Below are 19,478 nucleotides of genomic sequence, written 5' to 3'. Positions count from 1 at the left end.
CAGGCAGGTAAAAAGGCGCTCGCATACCTTGACCTGGAGAAACGCGGAAGTCAAGTATTTATAGGGCATATACGTTTTAGTGTCTTCCATAGTCTAAACTATAACACCGAGGAGTAGGTTAGGAAGAATGAGTGAGGACACGGGGCGTCAAACTTTGAGAAGGTAGATGTTAGATTCGCTCGAATAAGGATTACGGTTCTACAACAACATGTATTTCACCGATCCAGAGGTAAGGGGGTGTCTTTTTTTAAGAAAACTATTAGCCATGATTAGTGGGTCAAATGCTCTTACATAATGTTCTTGGATTGTTCAAATGAAAAAGCTGTGTTATTCAACATCATTGACACCTGAAGCGATTGCCATCCAGCCAGTAGATGTAAACTGCGGTATAAGAAATCAATAATGTTGTGTGTGTTGTGCCACAATTAAGTGTGTTGAGATGTATTGGACCCAATGATTATCTCCTCTTAACAGTTTTTTATTTTATTTTTTATTTTATTTTATAAATATTTTGCCACCAAAACGGATATGGGTCAAATGTCTTTCACACACACTGAGCTTATGAAGCAAAAACAAAATATGACTAGTCTCTCAACCATTCATTCTAAAGCATGCACATTTTTGGTGAGAAACCGTCAGGGCTGATCTATTTGCAATTGTCCACATCTTACTGAATGAGAGTGTCTGCTAAATTACTTACAATTACTGTAGAGGGGTGTGGGTGTGGGATGGCACCTCATCCTTACATGGAAACTCACAAGACACAAGCTACAGTGTGACATTTGCCTGTAGCTTTCACTCAGTTGTCGATTATACTGGTGAAACAGGTTTCATTTCATCCCTTCTTGAGCAATGGATTTGAAATAGGTTGTTGTGGTGGGTAGGTTTTTGTGGCATACCTGAATGTTCAACACATTACTCAACACAGATAGCAATCTGTAGCGCCAAGAATTGTTTTTGCGCCAAGAATTGTTTTGCTCAAAGTATCTGTTTGATCCTCATGTTCAGTGAAAACCTACAATACAACTGCCCTCCCAGAGGTTTGGAGAGAGAGGAGTGTGAGGAGTGGCATGCGACACCATTTTCACCCATGAGCATGTCAGGGCCTGCCAAACCTCTGCCAAAAGCTGTGGGAAAAAGTGAAAGGCTGTTAGAGAACACAGTGTAAGACACAAGACAATACAGTACCAGTCAAACGTTTGGACACACTTCCCCATTCAATTGACTGGTACTGTATGCTTGCTGTAAACTCAGTGAGTTACTCAAAGTAGCCCTATATTGTTTGTACGTCTCTGCTCATGTTAATTATGTTAATATTGCTATTACTCACTGGTCAAAAGCCATCAACCATGGGACTAGGATTTGGCACAAAGACTTGGCTCTATTAGGATAATGAAATCACATCATTGACCTTTATGTGGAATTAGCTAATAAAGTGAGAGGGTCCTTGTTGTGATCCGTTCTGAGTGGCACGTGCTTGGCACAGTGACGTGAGGGGAGAGGGTAGACCGTGTCACTGCAGAGTGCTGACATATCGTGACGTTAGAATTATAAGGTTCTATCTCCATTTTGATCAAAATTGAGTTTTTTACATAATCTGATCCATTAGGTGTTTATTAATGCCTGTGTGGTGTTATTTTTTTAAATGTTGACATTTTTTAGTTAGTAATTCCTAAAATACAAAGGTTCCATCTCACAGAACATAATGGAATGTAAAAACTTTGACGCTCAATATCTCTGAACTGCCCTAAATGGAGATAGAACCTTATCATTCTAAACTCACGATATATGATCCTGTCCCTTGTTACTCTGTGTTTTAGGAGAATGTTGAGCTGCAGGAGAGACACTGGGATGGCACTGGTACTTTCAGGGAGCCACTGCGTCTACCAGTTATGGTAAGAGACTGAGATAACACAACTACTGGCATAGCTATGAGCCAAACTTAAATGTATTACCGTGAAATCTACAGTCTGGCACACACTATTAAATACAGTGCCCCCCAAAATTATTGGCAAAGATTAGTAAAAAGTGTTATAACAAATTCACCTTTGGGTGAATTAGCTTAATGTGACATTACATTGTTGTTTTATCTGATTATAGAACACGGTTCCAGTCAAAGTTCCAGTAGCGTTTAGCATACTCCAGGTGCTTCCATTTGTGAGCACTGTACACCTTTACCAGGGGTGCCAATGATTCTGGAGGGCACTGTACATTCAGACGCAGCTAAGCGATTAAATGAATTGTTTACACAGTTTGTGTGACATAAGCCCCTTGCATATTGACATTAAGCCATGTGTACTGTATCGTCCCTACACCCCACACAGAGGTCATATGACTATGTCCTGGTTTCTGACAAAGTTGAGGACCAGGAAGACCACAAGTTTATGAAGCAAAATGCTTTCATTGACCAGCTGAAGAAGAAGAACATGAAAGTGACAGTGAGTCTCTTTCATATCAGCATTTCACCACACATAAGCAGTGAAGACATGCCATTTTATAAGGACCTAAGGTTCCTGATTAATGTTGGCTGTATGGTTTTGCCCATCAGATTACGTGATTATGTGGTTCTCATACAATTTTAGTGTGACCCAATATTTCAATTTCATCAATCTACTGACTCATAATCTTTGCCTGTTTTTTGTTGTTGTTGTCAGAAAGTCTATCATGATGATATGGCGTTTTACGGTGTCCGTGCCCCGAAGGAGGTCTTTGACAAGTACATGTACCTTCTGAAGGTGTCTGATGCATGCAACTGGAGCGGGGACACGAATGGCGTTGTCCCTCACGCTACCAGGTCAGACACACTGACCTGCCACTCAATGCTAACATGCTAACAACTTTGCTCTATGCAACACATTCTCTTATTATTACTTTTTTTTCTTTCTTTCTCAGGATAAGAATTGTCAATTTTATTCTACGCCACACGTTCCTCAACACAGGAGGTGAGTGAGGTGCTCCCTCTAAATGTCCATGCATACTGTGTCCAATGAAAACATTTTTGAATGAATGACTTCTCCCTCTTCTAAATCTCGATCTCTCTCGATTTTCATTGCAACGCAACAGAGGATCTGCAAGAGCTTCTAAAGAAGGGTGTCTTTGAGACCATGTTCTGCCTGCATGAGGTTAGAAAGCCACCACTTTGCTTCATGATGTGGTCTATATTAACAGTATTTTTTTAGATGTACGTTTTCCTTGTTGTAGGGCTTTTTGACACTGTTGACTCAATGGATGGTATGGATGAGAAGTTTGGTTTTGTACCTCTTCTTCCTATAATAGAAGAGGATTCAAAAGCAGCTGAAGAGCAAGTGGGCCAGGTGGTCTGCCCTGTTTAAGTACCAGCCAGTCAATGATGTCAGGTGAGGCCCTGTCTGTCTGTCTTTATGTTTCTCTCTCTCTCTCTCTCTCTCTCTCTCTCTCTCTCTCTCTCTCTCTCTCTCTCTCTCTCTCTCTCTCTCTCTCTCTCTCTCTCTCTCTCTCTCTCTGTTTCAAAGCAATTATCTCTATTACCAGGAAGCAAGCCAGCAAGTGGTTATAACACATGGGCCTTTGAGTAAGGCAAGGCAAGTTTATTTGTATAACACATTTCATACAACAGGGGCAATTCAAAGTGCTTTACGTACAGCATTAAAGAACGATACATCAAGAACGATACAAAATCAAATGATAAGAATATATATATATAGATAATCATTTAATAAGATAATGAATAAGATAATAGAAATTGCTCCTGGACTGTGTTTTGTTCTCACTCTTAGGGGCCTTGCTGGAATATGAGGGTGGGAGGAGATCTGATATATATTTTGGTCCAAGACCATTTTGTGATTCGTATACAATTAGGAGAACTTTGAATTAAATTCTCTGAGAGACTGGTAGCCAGTGTTAGAGATCTCCGGATTGGTGTAATGTGTTCAAACTTCTTCGTTTTTGTTAGAACCCTAGCAGCAGCGTTTTGGATGAGCTGCAATTTACGAACAGCCCCTTTAGATAGGCCTGTTAGTAGACCATTAAAATATAATCTACTTATCTAGTCTAATAATTCTACTCGAAACAAATGGATGGATGAGCTTTTCAAGGTGTTTTTGGACATGAAACCTCTCATTCTTGTTATGTTTTTCAGGTAATTTAGTTAGCGAGTTTATGTGGCTGTTGAAGTTTAGATCGGAGTCTAGACTTACATCGAGATTTCTGACCTGTTTTTTAGTTTGAAGAATGTATGTCAATACTGCCAACTGTGGTGTGGCTTATCTAAATGATAAGTGAGAACAACAGCACTTCCTTGTTTGAGAGGTGAAAAATTGATTTTGCCAAGATGACTGCTGGACCACTGCTCTTTAAGAGGAAACGTTTCTAGTTTGAAACCAACAGTTACTCAACATCATATCAATCCAATCATGATTTCTTGCTGTTTGTGAATAATGTTGTTTTAAGACACATCATGAAACCCCTTTTCTTATTTCATGTATCATAACAGGCGTTCTTTCAGGGCAAGAAAATGATGATGTTGACATCTCTTGAAAACCCAGTAACCAGACATGGATTAGATTAGGAATTTAGTGACATACATTGTACTTGAAACTCATGAACTGTGTGTATCTGTTTGTGTTAGGAGTTACTTTGGAGAGAAGGTAGCCCTGTATTACCTGTGGTTGGGCTGGTACACCTACCTCTTGGTGCCTGCAGCCATCCTTGGTGTGGTTGTCTTCCTGTATGGACTGGCTTTCTTCAATACCAACCCTCTCATGTGAGTTGACATACCCAGTGAGCCAAGCTGTTGATTAGACTGAATTTGCATTCAGCGTTAATACTGACATTGGTATTGTGAACCAACTGCATCACCTAGAACAAAGGACTCACACTGTCAGGCTCCAAAAAGAACTGGGGGGAAAACGTTGGGGAAATGTGTGTATATGTTACGGTACATATGGGAATACGGTACATGTGGGGAAAACTAGGGTTAGGGTTGGGTGCTACGTCGACTTGGTACATGCTGGCATGTCTAACCCTAACCCTAATCCTAACCCTAACCCTACCCCTACCCCTACCCCTAACCCTAACCCTAACCCTAGCACCCTAGCACCTAACCATAACCCTAGTTTTCCCACATGTACCGTATTCCCACATGTACCGTAACATATATATCTAGCTAAATTATATCTGATACCCCATGACTATTTTTTGTACAACATGTCATGTAACAATGTATGTTAGATTGGATAAACTCTATATTGATTTAATTTGACCATCCCACAACCTCACTTTTGCTTTGTGTTTCTTTTTTCTTTTTAATACTATTGTGTTACGTTTGTAAGGAAGCTCTATCTGTTTGAGAGTTTATTATACATAAAGTGAAAATGTTCGTAAATAAAAAGTAAAATAAATAAATAAATACTGACATTGGTGTATGCTCTTATATGGAGTTGCTCCTGTCTCAGACGCTAGATTGTGTGTTTTAATGTTGCAGAAAGGAGGTCTGCGAGTCAGACACTATTATGTGCCCACGGTGTGACAAAAGGTGTAACGTATGGCAACTCTCTGACACCTGCACCTATGCCAAGGTAAGCTATCATACCATACTCCATTGCTAACTTTTCCAACTTTGATGCTTCGTGACGTTAAAATTATAAGGTTCTATCTCTATGAGTTTTGTATTCTGATCCATTAGGTGTTTATTAATGCTTGTGTGGTGTTATTTTTAAAATGTTGACATTTTTTTGTTAGTAATTCATAAAATACAAAGGTTCCATCTCACAAAACCTAATGGAATGTAAAAACTTTGACGCTCAATATCTCTGAACTACCCTAAACGGAGATAGAACCTTATAATTCTAAGCTCACGATACTCCATTGCTAACTTTTCCAACTTTGATACTTCCTATTTTATAGGTTCTATGCCTTTCCTCCCATGTGTGCAGGTTAGCCATCTGTTTGATAACGAAGGGACGGTGTTCTTTGCGATGTTCATGGCTGTCTGGGGTAAGTCTCTCACTAGTATACAGTACACTGGCGGACTCGGGGGGGGGGGCAGGGGGGCGACCGCCCTTCCTGGTGCCCCCACGGTTGGAAAACGTCTCTCTTAAGTGCCCTTTTGAGTGGCAAAAATGAGAGGACGTGCCCTATTGGTGCCCCTCCAATGGTCTAAACTTGACCATGTGCACCCACAGTTGAAAAACGTCGCACTAAAGTGCCCTTTTGAGTGGCAAAATTAGAGGATGTGCCCTATTGGCTGCCCTTCCAATGGTCTAAACTTGACCATGTGCACTGATGGGGTCCCATGTTGTGCAGTAGGTGCCCTTTTTTTCTTTTTGCCCCTGCACCTCAAACAGCCTGAGTCCGCCACTGATACAGTATACACCAGATTTCTGCCATCCAAATAAAAACATTTCTATTCTAGATACAGTGTGACTTTGCTATGACCCTTTTTAACAGCTACCCTTTTTCTGGAGCTGTGGAAGAGATACCGAGCAAGGTTTGTGTCCAAGTGGAACGTCTTTGACTGGTGTGAGGAAGAGGTACTTCAGATTTTTCTTAGGTTTGACCAATTGAATATCAATCATGACATACTAGTGTTGGTTGTATGGTTGTTTGGTATGTTACTCAGTTGGTATCATGCGGGAAAAATATCAACATTTCTTTTGATAACTGAATGCTCATGCTGGCTACACCCGTTGTGGTCCTGACGGAACCTCACACACTGAACACTGGTCCCCCTGGCCTGCAGGAGGAGCTGATCCTGTGCGTTGTGAACGATCCGGACTGCCATCCCAAACAGTTCCGTCATTCCTATCTGAAAAGCACCCTGGTTCTGGTGCTGGTCACGCTCATGGTAAACCTCAGAGAGACACACACTGCAGTGTCACAATACAGATGAGATTACAGTATGAGATTAGGCTCAGTCTTGTTTCTTCATCGTGTGTGTGTGTGTGTCTGTGTGTGTATGTGTATGTGTGCGTGTGTGTCTCTCTGTGTGTGTGTGTCTGTGTGTGTATGTGTATGTGTGTATGTGTCTGTGTGTCTGTGTGTGTCTGTCTGTGTGTGTGTGTGTGTGTGTGTGTGTGTGTGTGCGTGTCTGTGTGTGTGTGTGTGTGTGTGTGTGTGTGTGTGTCTGTGTGTGTATGTGTATGTGTATGTGTATGTGTATGTGTATGTGTGTATGTGTATGTGTGTATGTGTCTGTGTGTCTGTGTGTCTGTGTGTGTGTCTGTCTGTGTCTGTGTCTCTGTGTGTGTGTGTGTGTGTGTGTGTGTGTGTGTCTATGTCTGTGTCTGTCTGTGTGTGTGTGTGTCTGTCTGTGTCTGTGTCTGTGTCTGTGTGTGTGTGTCTGTGTGTGTCTGTCTGTGTCTGTGTCTGTCTGTCTGTCTGTGTGTCTGTGTGTGTGTGTGTGTGTGTGTGTGTGTGTTTTTTCACCAGTTGGTTCTGATCATCGGTCTGGCCCACGCTCTGGTGGTGTTCCGTGTGGTGGCTGCTGTCCTGCTGTCTGAGGGAACCTGGGAGTTTGTGAAGGACCATGCCAACACTGTAGCAGTGATGCTGGGTGCTGTGTTACACTACATCACAATGCAAGTCATGACCAGGGTAAGATGACTCCCAAACAGTAGCCCCGCCTAAGGCATTTTGGCAAGGCAAGGCAAGTTTATTTGTATAGCACATACTGTATAACATATAACAGGGGCAATTCAAAGTGCTTTATACAGCATTAAAAAAGGATACATCAAGAGGAGAATAGTAAACAGATAAAAAAATAAAAGTTAAATGATAGATCATATATATACATATATAGATAGATAGATAGATAGATAAACATTTAATAAGATAATTGATGCTGCCTTGGAAACATCTGTACAGAGAATGTAACCCAGATCTGCATAAATCAATAATTACGATTCAACCTTCTGTCTGAGTGATCAATGTCATCACGGCCACCTGACTGATAAGATAATGGAAATGAATAAAAAGGCATGGATGGAAGTGTTAGTGTTTAATCATAACTGTGGCAAAACATGAAGGTTTTTTACCTTAGATTTAAATATTTTTAGGGCTTGGGCCTGTTTGATTTCTTACGGCAGCTTGTTCCAGGAGCACGCCGTGGCCTGCACATTTTATAACGTCTTATCTCTCTCACTCCCTCTAGGTCAACAGGACAGTGGCCATAAAGCTGTGTGAGATAGGTGAGTCTGTAGGAGAGCGTTTGCACACGGAAAAGTCTGTAGTTATCTGTATTCAACATATGCATATTAAAAGATACACACATTTTGCTCCCTCCTGCAGAACACATACGCTCGATGGCAGCTAATGAGAGGAGCTTTACTGTCAAGATGTTTACCTTCCAGTTCTTCACCCTCTTCTCCTCACTCATCTATGTGGCTTTCTTCCTGGGCAGGTACTGTGTCCATCCACCTGTGTGTTGTCTGTTTTCACAGATGTGCATGCATGTATGTCCAATTAGAGTCACAAGTTATTTTGGGGGCGGCTGTGGCTCAGGAGGTAGAGCCGGCGTCTAATGATCGCAAGGTCGGCAGATCTGCGGTTCGAACCCCGGCTGGCCACATGTCGAGGTGTCCTTGGGCAAGACACTGAACCCCAAATTGCTCCCAATGAGCGGGCCGGCGCCTCGCATGGTAGCTTGCCACCATTGGTGTGTGAATGTGTGTGTGAATGGGTGAATAAGAGGCCGTTGTAGAGCTCTTTGGAATAAGGCGCTAATATAAGTGCAGTCCACTTAACCATTTACTTTCCATCTGTGTAGGATAAACGGTCGCCCAGGCAACTATGTGCGTATCGCTGGAAAATGGAGGCTGGAAGAGGTGTGTAGTTCACCAATACATCCTCTACATCTTTACATGAGATTGTTCTGACATCGTGAGCTTAGAATGATACGGTTCTATCTCCGTTTAGGGCAGTTCAGAGATATTGAGCGTCAAAGTTTTTACATTCCATTATGTTTTGTGAGATAGAACCTTTGTATTTTATCAATTACTAACTCAAAAATGTCAACATTTTAAAAATAACACCACACAGGCATTAATAAACACCTAATGGATCAGATTATGTAAAAAACTAAATTTTGACAAAAATGGAGATAGAACCTTATAATTCTAACGTCATGACATGTTGATAACGATCCAGTTGTCCGTCTCTCACAGTGTCACCCCAGCGGCTGCCTCACTGACCTCTTCATCCAGATGGCCACCATCATGATTCTCAAACAGACTCTCAATAACATCTTTGAGTTCATTGTGCCGTAAGTACATAGTACCTAATCTATCTGTTTAACACACATTCTGAAATGGAAATGAAAAGGTTGAATAAGCTGTTATGCGGTAATGCAAACTCGTTGACTATCTGTCACAGATGATAACCTCCTATGCAAATGCTGTATCTATTCTAGTTTGTTAGGGTTGGGCGGTATACATGTTTTCATACCTTTCATAGCCGACCTTAAATGTTACCCTGGTATACAGTATTAAACAGTAACTGGCAGGTGAGAGCCGTCTTTGCAACTGTATTTAATCTACATTGAAAAACTATAAATTATTTATGTGGTGACTGCAATATCGTATGCAATTTCGCCTAAACAATCATTTAAACTTTACATCCCGATCACAGCTTAACAAACTAAACTAAACAGTTGGATAGCATAATATGATAGCTTAATAAGATGCATCACAGGCTGCATTCGTAATAGTATAACTTGTCTCAGTTCCTATGTCATATACCTTATAGGCTCATCATTTGTTTATAAAATATTGATTTAGTTACTGCTATGAGACTATGCTCTACTACAGTATGAGTATCTGTCTGTTTGAGCTCTCTCTTTCGGGGCCAGCTCAGGTGCGAAGGCGGAGGTAAAACAGTTGCACCACGGCCACTTCAAGGCCCTGATGGTGCCTGCAATGTTAGCAGTATTGTCTTGCCTTATGTCCGAGCTTATCTACATCCAAGTGCCACAGGGAGTGCATCAACAATGTTGACCAACGTGTTTTCTGGAAAAAAAGCTAGTCTCTGGGCGTTTTCTGTTTGTTTTTTAACTGTTTCCAGTCGGTTGTGACAAAGGTCAAATGTTAACAATGTGTATTGTGTCATGTTACACGTCCACATGAATAGCAGTTTGAACTCGACAGCAGCAACTTACATACAGACAGATATCCCATCTGTGCAGCTTTTAATGGGTGTTTCAGTTTGAGGTACGGGTGTAGATCAGTTAATGGGTGTTTCAGTTTCAGGTACGGGTGAAGATTAGTTCCCATCTCTGACAGTCATCTTTTTAATGCCAACAACCTCGGCCAAATCTGCAGGCTCTCCTTTATTGTCAGGTTGGAACCCGAAATGCTGACATATAGCAGCAGTGGCATTTTGTTTTAGGGAAGTCAATAGCGCTAGTCATCTTTTTTTTCTGCTCCTCTAACCTTAGATGGATACGGAGCCCCCCTGGGGTCACATGGTAGGAAGAAAAAATGTGATGTGTGAATCCGTTCCCTCGATTTAGTAAATCTGTTCCCTCGATTTAGTAAATTTCGTTGTTTGGTACCTGTACCTGTACTGTAGCAATGACAATAAAGTCCATTCATTCATTCATTCATTCATTCATTCATAAATCTGTTCCCTCGGTTTAGTAATTCGTTAGGGTTAGGCCCTACGAGCCAGAACGATCGCTAACCCTAACCCTAACCCAGGGGGGCTCCGTAGATGGAAGAGGTCACATGCAACACCCTAAAAGTCACACTTCTCCGACCACACGCTGGCAGCGGCGCTGTTACACATTGAATTGACAGACCGCTTAATTTGGCAGTTTGATAGATAATGGAGCAGAAATGTCATGACGCTATTGAAAACCTTAACTGTGGGAATTTTGGAATCCCACGGGATTACCGTTATACCGCCCAACCCTACTATTTAGTTTATTTTATTTCTAGTTATCTTTTTTTATTTTTATTAAATTGGGTTACCTTGCTTACTTTCTGTTGCATGTCCTCCCATGTCCTACTCAGCTGGTTCAAGACGTGCTTCAAGAGGACCACGGCTAAGAAGTTGAAGAGGAAGTGCGGCCACTGCTACAGAAAGGCGTGTCGTGACGAGAATGGGCGCGTCGAGCCGTGTGACGTCTGCAAGCTAAACGATTGGCTGCGCAACTACAGCATGAACGCTGTCAACTCGTATAGTCTCTTTAACGAGTTCCTGGAAATGGGTACGTCTATGTAAAGAACGCTGTAACTCATGGACTCTTCTACAGTTCAGTAGAAGTACTCAGTACTCACTGATGAATCTCTTGTTTTGTTATTACACTCAGTACTCAAGTTGTAAAAGAAAATCAGGGGGGGATGGTGGATTTTATCACATGGGGACAATTTTAGCATCCCCACATCGTCAGTGACTTCAGTGTCAGTGACTTGGTGGTAAAAATATCATTGCATGTGTGCGTGCCTCCTCCCTCGCCCACAGTATCTTACTCAATATGCGCAAAACTAAATGTTGAAATAGCAGTAATACCACGTTCATTGGTAAAATGACATAAGGGATGGAAAGGAAGGACGGCAGTTTTAGAAGGGGGATGATTTTGACTGTTTTTATTTCAGGGGGGATGCCATCCCTCCTCATCCCCCCTCATCCCCCCTCATCTCGAGTGCTGATCACACTCTTCTCTCCGTACAGTTATTCAGTTCAGTTTTACCACCATTTTTGTGGCGGCCTTCCCTTTGGCCCCTCTGCTGGCGCTCATCAACAACATCTTTGAGATCCGCCTGGACGCCATCAAGATGGTCACCTTGGAACGCAGACTAGTGCCCAAGAAAACCAATGATATCGGTGAGTGAACGTTTCCTATGAGGCACGTGTTGGACGATCTGTCATCATGGTTTGAGTTCAAGTTGTGTTTAGGGTTTCTTTAACCCCTATCAACTCAGTCTGTGTGCGTGCGTGCGTGCTTGTGTGTGTGTGCATGTGTGTGTGTGTGCATGTGTTGGAATAAATACATGTGCTTGCCTCCCTGGTATGATATACCTGACCATGATGTAGTTGTGTAGAATTCTTCTCATTTCATGTTCCGCTTCCACAGGTATCTGGATCAAGGTTCTGGAGGCCATAGGGGTCTTGGCTGTGATTGCCAACGGGCTGGTCATCGGTGTATCGTCAGACTTCATCCCTCGGCTGGTGTATCGCTACCAGTATGGCCCCTGTGCCAACGGGAACGTCACTGATCTACAGTAAGTTAGACTCACTCAAACTAACTCAAATGCCTCGTTTGGCTCGAGGGATGCACTTAACCACTGTTGGTGATTATTCTGGTTTCTTCCTAGTCGATATTGAATATTGAACACAAGGAGATTGATCAAAAATAGCTTGAAACCTTTTATTAAGTTACATGAGATCAGTCTAGAGCAGTGGTTCTCAACCCTCTCCTCGGGGCGCCCCAGCCGCACCACATAATATTTGATCTGTTCCACCACCAGCTCACCTGATTCAACTATGTACAAAGCAATTATGGTTTGTACTTGATTAGTTGAATCCGGTGAGCTGGTGGTGGAACAGATCAAATATGTGGTGCGGCTGGGGCGCCCCGAGGAGAGGGTTGAGAAACGCTGCTCTAGAGTTTGCAGAGTAAGCCCTCCTATCTGAGGAACTTAGATGTATATATATACAAAGTTGACTCTCTTCACTAATCTTGGCAAACAAATGTGTATAAAGGTGTTTAGCAAGTGCGACACAAGTTATTGGCAACTGTCCACAGGCAGGCTTTGTGACATTTGTCTATGTAAAAAGCGCTATACAAATAAACGTGATGGTGTACAGCATACATCATTCACCAATTATAGTGCATGTTTTGAAATTGACTAAATGTTTTTAATCAGAAAAATAATAATAATTCAGTTTAGTGACCTAAGTAACCATGCTGCCCTCATGTGGGCAAATGTGTTTTTATTTTCATATGAAACAGAGCAACAGAACACTCCTCGCCAAGGGCAGGAACAGACAAGCTCCAATAATATTGACAGTTTGACTCCTGTAGTAGAGGATATTTGTCCTTCAACACCGATTTTAAGAAGGGGGTTGATTCCTGTTTTTAAGAAACACATTCCTAACATGCTTTGTTATAACCATAACCGTGCTCATGTGACAATTTAGTAAACGTTTGCAGGCTTGCTCTGAGGTTACAGCAATCGATTTATTTTTTGATTAATTGTATTATTTTCCCTCTAGCTGTATGACGGGCTATATCAACGACACCCTGTCCACAGCCTTTATAAAAGACCCCGAAGTACGTCTCGACTTCACCCACACTCAGCTGATCACAGAGAGAGGCGTCAATGTCACACAGTGCAGGTACGACCTCCACTATACCATATATATATATATATCACTAGTTGTACTATATGAGTGTTTATATCATCAGACATGTCAACATTACATTATGTGTAACCTATACTGTAGCTATACCTGCAGTAACAAACAGAGAGAAAACATTGTCCAGTACTAGTTAGGTGGTGGATAGTTGATGGTGGAGGTGTGGTGTGTGTGTGTGTGTTCCTCCTAGTTTTAAAGACTACAGAAATGATGAGGACCACAGCCTCACCTCACAGTTCTGGCTCATCATGGCTATGCGATTTGCCTTTGTCATCCTATTTCAGGTATAGTACATCATTGCCCCCATTGTTTCAGTCTCAAACTAACAGTATTTATTAGTTCTGGCACATTCCATTGAACTGTTTTGGTCAAATTCATGTACACATCGTCAAAACTTCTGATATCATTTGGGTACTGGCTAAGACCTTTTAGTGGCCTAGTTAGTTAAATGCACTATCACAGATAGTGATCTAACATGCCTGTCTCTCACCTCTCTCTGCAGCATGTCGTGGTCATATGTAAGTTCATAGCAGCCTGGTTCGTGCCCGACAGTCCTATCGCTGTGAAGAATCATAGACTGCACGATAAACTCACTAGGCTAAAGGAAGAGCTACGGTGAGTGTAGATAGATATACAGTCAATTGGAAGACTATCACACACACAGCTCATTTGAATGGATAATTTTAATGATCAATGATCTGGTTCAAAACACATGTTGATGGGTGTGCATTGCTTTGGCAGGGATATGATGAAATACGGCCAGTCCACTGATGTCTGATGACAGAGACCCTTGGTGAGGACATCTGGAGACAACACCAGCCTGCCACACGCCTCTGAAGACTGGAGCATCATGGGCCGTTTTAAAGCCCAGCTCTGCTCTGAACTGATTTTCCCTAATGATAGGACGCTTATTGGTTGTTGTGATATGAGAGACTTATGACAGACCACCAAAGGCAACAAACCATCTGTCTCTGAATGTTGTTTACCCCCAAACGAGAAACTTGAAACTCCTGTTCATAGTCTATTCTGAGAACTGAGATACCCTATTCTCCTAGTGTTCATTCCTAATCTGTCTTTTTTAGCTCGTTCATTTCATCTCACCAGGGTCTCTAGACAGGCTTGGTAACTGAAGATGATCATGTGCCACACATCATCTCTTTTCTGTTTGTGTCTCTGAGTCCTGTCTCGCTTTTCTTTTTAGAAAAGGTCCATAACATTTGGCAAGACAAATGGACAACCTGAGTTGAAATACTATGACCCTGACACTCGCACATAGTGACGTTTTATATAGGACTGCAGTATTGTTTTGTAGAAAGGCTTATGTTGCCTAACTTGAGATGACGAACATGATTTCGTTCATATTTTACCATATTTCTGCCAATGTGCTTAAGGCATAGACTTATGAAGTGTGTGAAAATGTAATTTATATATGTGATGGAAAGATGGAAAATATTTGTTTTATTTAATTATGCAGCTCCTGAGTTTTCTTTTGATGCATCTTTCCATATTTTATATTAAAAGAGGGATTCATTCTTCATTTCTGTTGGTTTGCTTCGTGTTCTATTCGTAGGATCATTATCCTTGGTTTATTGTGTACACTAGTATGTCCTAAGCAAAGTACCTGAGCTTATCAATGGACTAAATATGCATCATATGCTGTATGTGAATCCTTGCTAGAGAGATGTACATTTTTTTTTTCTTCAAAATTAAAACCTGCAGTGATCATACCAATACTAATAATAGGGGTAGTGGTGGTCTAGTGGATAGTGAGTTGGACTTGGGATCGGAAGGTTGTGAGTTCAAATCCCGCCTGAAGCCACACCACTACTAGTGTGCCCTTGGGTAAGGCACTTAGCCCTCAGTTACTCCAGGGGGAATGTCCCTGTAATTCGTAATTGTAAGTCGCTTTGGATAAAAGCGTCTGCTAAATGACAAAATTATTAAAATTATTAATACTAGGATTTGGGGACTGGTAGAAGATGGAGAAATTCTCAAGGGAGAAAAAGCCACCAAAACACACTCAAAATGAACACCAGCAGACTTAGATGTTAGGCAGCTAATAATTAACAATACAATATTGTATAATTTCCTTACAAACGATTTTCGAAAGGGTGCAGATGATGGAGAAATTAAATGAACATGCGTGGCTCTAGGACTTGTTGCTGAAAGCAGGTGTGAAATCCCGCGCTGGCCATGGACGTGACGTCATCATTCAGAGATCTCGCAAATCAACTCTCGCATGTTTTTTGTCGTCGCATATCCTCCAACAGGGTTGCCAGATGGGATTGACAATTTCCAGCCTAACCACAGTCTAAAAACCGCCAAATCCACCAAAACCACCCAGCCCAAAACCTATATTGTCAGAAAACCGCTAATTACTATTGGGCAGGTGCCCATATCCTGCCCCTAAACCGTATGTCTGATGCCAATGATGTTTGTATTATTTTTTTTATTTATTTTTTTAAACCTGCTTTTTATGTAGCTACTAGGGTGTGTGTTTTAACTTCACACATTTTGTAACTTTCAGGCACTGACATGTTATGTTGATACCGCCTAAATGCTATTTATCCAGCCCAACCAACCAGCCCAAATGCTTTTTGTCCGGCCCAGCAGTGTGATCAAAAGTAGCCCATCCGGCGGTAACCCGCCCCATCTGGCAACCAACCCTATCCTCCAAACCGCCAGGTGGCGCCCAAGCCCAGCTTCAACAGTTAACAACACCGCGCCAGTGTAGCACAGAAGAAGAACTACCACAACCATTGTGTGTTTGGTGTCGGTAAGCTAAACCTTCCGAATATCTCAAATATCTCACATTCAAGACCATAGGTTTCATCGTGTGTTAGCACAGTAGCTGTGTAACAAGTTAATACGGCGTTTGATATAGCCTAAACAGACAATAAGTGTGTGTTTAGTCGTAGATAGTAGGAGATAATTAACGAGCTAACGCGTTAGCAGGTCAACATCCATTTGTGCTTGCGAGGTGAATCCAGAAAGGACCTTTCTGATCACAACCTCTGCACCCTGAATCCATTATTACCGTAGGTGTATATGGGTTCAATGTAAAGAGGTTGTGTTATAATGTTGATGATTTTCCACCTGTCTACTGCCACTATGGCCAAGATATAGTTCCAAGAACTGCTCAAGTTTCAGATATTACTAAGACAAACTAATATGTGCTGTACATGAATCCTGGACAAAGCTGTCTAGATTCTATAGATTTACACGCAGCATTCAATTCAATTACGGTACGTATTCAGTATGTCAATGTTTTCATTGAGCAATCAGGATTTATTTTAAAAAAAAATGTTGTTTACATGTGTACATGTATAGTTAAAGTATATGCCGAACATGTTTTGTGGTACATTGTAAACCTATTATAAACAAAGGAATATAGGCTAATACTGCAATTGTGGAATATGCAATTTTCCTCTTTCTGCCCTCAGGCAGCTCAACATAACATCCATGGCTTCGGGCGGGTCAGTGGGGATGGCAGCGTGTGTGGGGGATGTGGAGGAGGATGCCTCGCAGCTGCTGTTCCCCAAGGAGTTTGAGAACTCGGAGACCCTCCTCAACTCTGAGGTGCACATGCTGCTGGAGCACCGCAAGCAGCAGAACGAGAGTGCCGAGGACGAACAGGAGCTGTCAGAGGTGTTCATGAAGACCCTCAACTACACCGCGCGCTTCAGCAGGTTCATTTACATTTTTTACATTTACATTTTTGGCATTTAGCAGACGCCTTATTCCAAAGTGACTTACAATCAATACATTTGAATACTAAGCAGGTGAATCATCAGTCCACCATTCGTGGCAGGAAGAGTAATCCAGCTCAGGCCCGGGGCCATTGATAGAAGGAAAAACCTTCTTCTATCACCTTCTTCTAATCTAAAACGTTGTTTTTTCTACCTAGGTTCAAGAACAGAGAGACCATCGCCAGTGTGCGCAGCTTGCTGCTGCAGAAGAAGCTGCACAAGTTCGAGCTGGCGAGTCTGGCCAATCTGTGTCCCGAAGCAGCGGAGGAGGCCAAAGCCCTCATCCCCAGTTTGGAGGGACGTTTTGAAGACGAGGAGCTGCAACAGATCCTGGATGACATTCAGACCAAGAGAAGCTTCCAGTATTGAGACATTTCAGAACCAAGAAGAGGAGCTTCCAGTATTGAGACATTTCAGAACCAAGAAGAGGAGCTTCCAGTATTGAGTGGAGGAGTTCCTCCTTGGGGCCAAATGTGTTTCAGGAATTGTTAAAAACATATATGCTGGGTACTGTTACCAATCTAGGAGGACATCCTGTACACAGAGAATGGGCACCAGAAGACGTGTATTTTTTTTTATGAGGTTGCCAGGCTGTTGCCAGGTTGTAGGCTTTCTGAGTGTTCAGAATTATAACATGTTTGTTCAATTGAAATGTTGTCATACTAAATTCGAACCTTACATCGTTCAAACATTTGCTTGAATTACGATGACAAAAGGATTTCTGTAAATAATTTACAAATACACCAATTAAATGTTTTTTAAATAAAATAAATTGTGGAGTTTTTATTATTCTAATGGATATCACTTAGGTTACTTCTAACTCAAAGAAAGTAAGAGAAACTCAAAATGAAAAGAAATGTTAGAAATATACGGTATTTGGTGCTATTTGCGCTATTGACTGTCAATAACGTCCATCTACCACAAGGGGGCAGAGTTTCCCTTCCTACAGTCATGCACTATTCAACCACTACACCTATTGGAACCTACCTTCATACTTGTCTTAGTTAGTTTTGATCTAAGTAGTACACCTAGGAGTAAAAAGACTGATGAACTTTGTCTAATTAATGTCATTCTTGTCATTCTTCATGCTCACATGACCCTTCTTCTAACTACTCATCCATGTGTGAATGATTGTATGTCATCCCATGCACTGCTAATCACCAACTATTTTAATTTCCCGTCTCTAGGATGCATCCATCCCCTTGTAATTTCATTGTGTGTTCCTCCTCCCCCGCCATAATTACACTGCATACCCCCAAAAATGTTCACATAAATCCTCTTAGTCGGTTTCACTTAGATCTGGGATGCAATATAATGTGGTTGCAGACAAACTGAGGTCACTCGCAAAGCCAACCAAGAGCCATTATGACCATTAAATATGCATTTGTTCTTAGCTTAGTTAGTTTGTGTCTCTAAAATGCCAGACAAAAAAATAATGGTAGATCTGAATGGTCAACACAATTTTACTTCTTCTTTCTCTCTTTACATTATCTTTGTCTCTCACTACTGTATCACTTTACCCCCCCCCCACGTCTACTAACTCCTTCTCTGTTGACCGCTGTTTGATCCCAGTGGAGATAAAGCTAAGAAAACCTAACGGTCTGTCTGCATTCTGTGGTAGTGGCTTCTTAAGAGGTTTAAGCCTGCTTTTTTGCTCTTCCTCTGATCCTTCTTTTTACCCTGCCATTTTCCCAAGGATTCCCGGAGAGGCTCCTTACCAAGCCGGCCACAGTTCACCACATAATATAATACTCTGTCACACTGAGGACAGTCAACTCTACACTGTTATCTACCCCCACACCCCTGGGCCCTGCCATGTGGGGACGCCTTCTGAGGACACTTCTAACCCTGCAAGAGAAAAACATAAGCAAACTCTTCATGTTAGTTCTAGCTCCATATCTAAATACCATGCGCGACACTGGGGATATTATGTTACTCAATGTCAACATAACAATGTCAACAACAGTTTTGTCTAAGAATCAAGATTACATTTTTTTAAAATGAGGAGTTGTTTGCGTCAATGAAGACTGTCATGTACTGTCAAAGTATAATTTAATATGGAAATAAATAATAATTAAAACCGTAGCCAAGAAGACCACACCAAGACCAACATTTACCTCTGGTTCTTCTGTAACCTAAAACTGACACATTGAGACCAGACCAGCCCATGCAGATGAATAATGCAGTGAGCGTGTCTGCTATGATCTCAGGCTTGGGTTCACTCCCCTGTATCACTCTCATCCCTCCACCTCTCCTCTCCTTCACTTGCAGGCTAACTAATCATGTGTGGGTCAGTTGGTAAAGCCTGACCCTTGAGCAGTAACACCTTACCAGAAGTGGAAAGAGTACTGGAATATTCTACTCTAGTAGAAGTACCGTACTGTTGCCTCAGTG

The 19,478-nt window shown here is 41.8% G+C and overlaps 2 protein-coding genes across 3 annotated transcripts; both read left to right on the top strand.

The window, feature by feature from the left end:
• Positions 1-208: 208 nt before the first annotated feature.
• ano9b (anoctamin 9b) lies at positions 209-14,113 on the top strand (the record flags this gene model as incomplete). Its single annotated transcript, XM_080528080.1, has 24 exons — positions 209-229; positions 1,821-1,895; positions 2,325-2,438; positions 2,655-2,794; positions 2,893-2,942; positions 3,064-3,122; positions 3,277-3,356; positions 4,607-4,741; positions 5,462-5,555; positions 5,913-5,973; positions 6,427-6,509; positions 6,719-6,823; positions 7,408-7,572; positions 8,129-8,165; positions 8,266-8,377; positions 8,744-8,801; positions 9,141-9,238; positions 10,986-11,182; positions 11,647-11,799; positions 12,050-12,197; positions 13,192-13,314; positions 13,526-13,619; positions 13,838-13,950; positions 14,077-14,113. 24 exons carry the CDS (start codon positions 209-211, stop codon positions 14,111-14,113), a joined length of 2,352 nt encoding a protein of 783 aa, XP_080384206.1.
• Positions 14,114-16,075: 1,962 nt separating this feature from the next.
• polr2d (RNA polymerase II subunit D) lies at positions 16,076-17,846 on the top strand. 2 transcript variants are annotated; one of them, XM_080530449.1, is made up of 3 exons: positions 16,076-16,111; positions 16,779-17,024; positions 17,243-17,846. In XM_080530449.1, exons 2-3 carry the CDS (start codon positions 16,798-16,800, stop codon positions 17,451-17,453), a joined length of 438 nt encoding a protein of 145 aa, XP_080386575.1. In that variant the 5' UTR covers positions 16,076-16,111; positions 16,779-16,797; the 3' UTR covers positions 17,454-17,846. The 2 variants fall into 2 exon arrangements, with proteins under 2 accessions (XP_080386575.1, XP_080386576.1); XM_080530450.1 differs by lacking the exon at positions 16,076-16,111 and adding an exon at positions 16,185-16,580.
• Positions 17,847-19,478: the final 1,632 nt, after the last annotated feature.

This window comes from Nansenia antarctica (assembly GCF_963989245.1).
Source record: "Nansenia antarctica genome assembly, chromosome: 4".
Lineage (NCBI taxonomy): Eukaryota > Metazoa > Chordata > Actinopteri > Argentiniformes > Microstomatidae > Nansenia > Nansenia antarctica.
Note: the sequence above shows the minus strand (reverse complement) of the source record. Positions and strands in the feature narration are given on the sequence as shown.